Source organism: Coptis chinensis, chromosome 6, assembly GCF_015680905.1.
Source record: "Coptis chinensis isolate HL-2020 chromosome 6, ASM1568090v1, whole genome shotgun sequence".
Classification (NCBI taxonomy): domain Eukaryota; kingdom Viridiplantae; phylum Streptophyta; class Magnoliopsida; order Ranunculales; family Ranunculaceae; genus Coptis; species Coptis chinensis.
The window spans coordinates 12,922,928-12,927,851 of NC_141461.1; the positions used below are offsets into that span (position 1 = coordinate 12,922,928).

Consider the following 4,924-nt stretch of genomic DNA (forward strand, 5'->3'; position numbering starts at 1 on the left):
TTTTCCAAAGAAATAATTTCTAGTGGGCGGACCCTCGCAAGCCTAGAGCCTAATTTCAAGTTACCTAGCAAAGTCACATATTGCGATAGATGTATTTTTTTTTTTTTTGCCAACAAGCTAGGGAGACAACTAACTTTTACTCACCTAGCAAAGTCACCTTGCACGGAAATGCTATGAGAATTGAAGTTACACCTTTTTATGACTTATATCAATTCGTAGTCCAACAGTACACATAACTCCATGAATCTCAATATATAATTATAGATGAATGATCACTAAAAGGAGTCTTCTTAGAAGATTTCACGATCCATGTACCAATGATGTATCTGGTAGTAGGACCACCATTCTTATCTAAAGGGTATAAGCCAAAAGCAAAGGTTCCAGAAGGGGAGAGATGGACCTATGGCTATATTGAACGTGGATGCATGATCTTGCTGTGCTGGAGATATTGAGTCAAAGAAGAAGTGAAGAATAATAAGAAGAGCTACGAAGGAATAGTTCATTGCGGAAAGTTATATTCTATCAGAGTTGAGAGTAGAACATGAAATTATTTTAAAGCCCGTTCTAGAAAATGAGTCTGGCCCAACCCAAAAGTCTACCAACTCCATATAAAAAGCTAGGGCTTAACACATTCAATAATTTGAGGAGTGTACTAAAAAAAATGAACCAGCAGCAGCAACAATCAATTGAAGGGAAACAACAACAACAACAAGATGATGACTCAGCACTTTCTGATTTCTTAGCATCTTTAATGGACTACACCCCCACGGTAAATTAGTTTTTATATATTTTGTAACAAAAAAATATATTGTGTAAATAAATAAATTAATGTTACCCAACACACAATTTTTGCAGATTCCAGATGAGCTGGTGGAACATTATGTTGCCAAGAGTGGATTCCAGTGCCCCGATGTTCGATTGTAAGTTTAATTTATTTATTTAGCTTCCATGTTATGTTACTTGAGGTTATATATGTTTTTTTTTTTTTTTTTTAAATTTTATTGGCAGAATCCGGCTTGTAGCAGTTGCCACACAAAAGTTTATTGCAGAGGTCGCCACCGATGCTCTTCAGTATGTACCGAATTTTTCCTAGTTTAATACTTTAATGACCAGTTAAAGTATTAATAATTGGTAGTTAGTTCCTATGGGGTTAGGGTTATTGATTTTACATTGAATAGGATATTATGGCTTTACTTCATCATACACATGTGGGAGGATTTTAAGGCTGATTTTATGTCAGGGGAGCTTTTCTGAGCAATTCTATCCATATCAAAAGTGGGATTTTAAGAAGCTATTTCTCATTTTTTTACTCGTTGAGTGGAACAAATAGGGTAGAAGTTCAATTGACCTATTCCATTTCATTGGTAATTGGTTCGGCAAGTGCCCAGGTCGTCTCTTTTAGTTAATCATTCCGGAAGACATGGGGCATATACTAATGTTCTGCAAAACTTTTCATAGGCTTGCCAATCCAAAAAAAAAAAACTTCAAAAATGTGGAGCTAGATGAGTGTTTATACCTTTAAGATCAAATTAACTCGAACTACCCCATAAAAACTACAATTTGCATCCCCTTGACATTTCCAGGAAGAACGTTCAAAACCCGAAACTAGCCTTTGGATTTTTGGTGCTTCCTTCTGACCCCACTAGGTGTTCATTCCTCGTAATTTCGATCCGAACTCGATGTGATTAGAAATATCACAATGAGTTTGACTGTGAGCATGATGTAGATGATGAGTGTAATCCCTCAAAAAGATGTCTATAACTTATCTTTGTGTTGTAGTCATTAGTGTATGGTGCCGGTATAGTAAATAAGGGGTGAAAGGCTTGCCTACTATGAAGCACGGACCCTCCTCTAAGGGCAACGTATCCGTGTCGGACACGTATCCGACACCGACACTCCCCGATACGCCTGCGACACATGTCGGATACTCGATTTGGAGTGTCGGATTTATTAATTAATTTATAGAATTTTCTACACTCCATGGACACACGGGGGACACTTCTACATTTTACTCTAAATTTTAAAAAAGTGATTAAAATACTTAAAAGAAGACATGACTTGATAGGGGTTTTATTTCACTCTTGAAATAAGGAGGCACAATGCACAACTGCACACTTTTGATGATTGTCAAGTCTTTTTTAAGTTTTTATATATATTTGTTATGAATCTTCTATAATTGTTATTTCTTTCGTTGGCATTAGCTTGCATTTTTGGACATATATGATGTTGTTTAATCTTTTAGAGTTAGACATGTTCAAAACTAGTTTTCATATTTTGATTTAAACTTAGTGGAGAGGGTTAAATTTCATGACGTATCCATATATATAATTTTTCTTTAACGTGTTCATGACGTATCCGTGTCCTACTTTTTTGAATGATGTCGTGTCCGTATCCGTGTCGGTGTCCGTGCTTCATAGCTTGCCTAGGCTCATCCCATGTTCCTCGCACCTATCTATAGGCGCCTATTTTCATTCAGTTTCACGCGTAGCTCATTGTTCCTATGCTCACCCACATCATATGGTCAGCTCCTGTAACTGTGCACATCCTTTTGTTACAACGGTGTCACACTCTTAGGTTTGTGGCTTTCAAACAGGGACATTACCTTCATATAGAGGCTCATCATGGTTGCTGTTATTACTTTTTCTTTGGGCATTAACTCTATATATATGCATTGTTGTGTAGGCACTGCAAAGCAAGGCAGACAGCAGTTGTCAAGGATAAGAGAGATAAGCAGCAGAAGGTATAATTATCAGTTGCCTATTCAAAACTTATGTACGTCCTGAAAGCTTATTCTAACTTGATATGGTTGCAGGACAAGCGCCTAACTTTGACGATGGAGGATCTGTCCAAGGCACTGCAAGAGGTATTTCAGATAAGAACCTTGTTAATATTGTGCTAGCTCAGTTGAGTAGTCGACTGTTTATGCTTTTATGCTAGAAATATTACTTAAGTTGGCATTGGAGATTTTGTTTTAAATCGGTGTAATTTGTTTCTTTCTTAATACCCCATCATTTTTCACTTACATACTTCCGTGTACTTCTTTATTTGATGTATTTAGGTTTTCTCGCATCCTTAACAAAAAATAATAATACTAAATAAAAAAAAAAAGAAGAAGTGCTAGCCTGCTAGGGCTTAGGCAGACCCAACCTGCAGTAATTGGGAAAAAGGAAAAAGGCTTACTAAAATATGGCAAGTAGTAAGGTTTCAGAGCATCAATTAAATGTAGGATGATGTCACCTACACTATAGAATGACAATGTAATAACAAAGCGGACCGAGTTTGAAGGGAAAGTAACAAATGTTCATGTGTGTGTTTTATTTTGGGGGGTGTGGGTGGTTATATCAAACACTTTAGAGAGGGTTGAGTGTTTCTCAATTTTGACATCATGTATTACTTTTGATGTTGGGTACTTGGGTAGGATGAAAATGGCACGGTGTATAGGTCTGAAATGCCATTAACACATTAACAAAAGATGCAACTGTAAAGTGCTTATGTGTAAGAGATAAAGGGTGCACAATGTCAGAGGGAAGATTTGTTGCACGTTTGGAATTTCGGAATTCAGAATGGCGCAACTATAAATTCACAATTCGTAATTTGTCAATTTTTTTTGTTTTAACTAGACCTTAAGAAATGCAATCGGTGATGAACATCAATTTACATAACATTAAAAAAAGATACTAGTCTTTTGTCTCAGTAGTGTGCCGAAAGCACTGTCTTTGTGGGTCCTGCAAGGCATTTGAAAGGCACAATTGTGTCAGGTGTTTCCCTGGACGCGCCGAAGGCAAGCGATTATGCCACGAGTAGCCACGGGTAAGTGATAGAAAAATAAAAAAAACAATTTAGGGCCTACTAGAGGTAAATGCTCACCTGTGTCATGACGCTAGGACCTGGGAGATTCTTTGGCTACGGTGAAAACTCTTAAAGAGTGTGTTGGTAGAATGGTAGGTAAGTTAGTGATCAATTTCCACCTTTCCTTGAGTTATCTAATTTTGGGTACGGGTTTAACATGTCTGCATCCTTTTGTTCTTGAAACAAACCTTCCTCTGAAATGGGATGTCGATGGCTCCCTGAACTGATTACAATCATGAGGCTGTTTCAGAGATTAATTTAAATTCTCAAGATTTGTTATTTCACTGGTTTTCTGTTTGGTTGCACCTTAATGTTATTATGAGCATGATATCTATGTACCCTTAACCACAAACTGATCTGACACATTTTTCATGCAGTTTGGCGTAAATATGAAACACCAAGAATATTTTGCCGACAGCCCCTCAACTGGAGTAGATCCTGTTAGAGAAGAATGAAGTTGAGTTTTGATGTCTAAATTGAATGCTTCATTATTTTCCCATTTAAGAGCATACACTTGGGCATATAGCATATACTATTATTGCTTTTGAACTTTGCCTTCTCTTGGCGCTTGGCTAACCTTACAACGACATGCTACTTCTACGGAGTGTCTACTTGTGGAGCCACAAGTATTTGTATTTTGTCATTTTCTTAAGAGAAGATGCTAAGAATCGCCAAAATGTACTTTTCCAGCTCAGATCGCTGATAGGTTAAGTTTAAGATAAGAATCACTGATGACTGCCGCTTATCATGAGGCCTTGTTTTTCATTGGTGATCTGTCTCGATGTTAATTGAAAAGTGTTGCTGTACGCCATACCTTATTGCAGGTTGTATTAAATTGTTAAAACAACCACTTCTGAACATCTGAATTTTGGTTTTGAATTGGCGAGCTGCTCTAATAGAGAGTCCATTAGACACATGAAACATATCTATATAACAAAGAAGGGTGATGTGGGGCCGTAGGGCTTCCATCCTATGGTCCAAAAACCTTCTCAATATTTCATGTTGATTGTGACATGGCTAATCCAAATGTTTTAAGGGTTTGTGCAATTTGTTAAACTAAATTAGCATCATAAGA

General features: G+C 37.1%; 1 protein-coding gene across 1 annotated transcript; it reads left to right on the top strand.

The window, feature by feature from the left end:
• The first annotated feature begins 506 nt into the window (after window positions 1-506).
• On the top strand, window positions 507-4,660 carry TAFII15 (TBP-associated factor II 15). The gene is made up of 6 exons (XM_086565646.1): window positions 507-769; window positions 856-920; window positions 1,009-1,071; window positions 2,683-2,740; window positions 2,813-2,863; window positions 4,227-4,660. Exons 1-6 carry the CDS (start codon window positions 572-574, stop codon window positions 4,302-4,304), a joined length of 513 nt encoding a protein of 170 aa, XP_086421772.1. The 5' UTR covers window positions 507-571; the 3' UTR covers window positions 4,305-4,660.
• The last annotated feature ends 264 nt before the right edge of the window (window positions 4,661-4,924 follow it).

Bases quoted from the DNA above. Each gene is read 5' to 3' on its own strand.
- TAFII15 (XM_086565646.1), top strand. From the start codon at position 572: ATGAGTCTGGCCCAACCCAAAAGTCTACCAACTCCATATAAAAAGCTA. The intron at 770-855 runs GTAAATTAGTTT...CAATTTTTGCAG, and splicing joins TAATGGACTACACCCCCACG to ATTCCAGATGAGCTGGTGGA. The intron at 2,741-2,812 runs GTATAATTATCA...ATATGGTTGCAG, and splicing joins AGAGAGATAAGCAGCAGAAG to GACAAGCGCCTAACTTTGAC.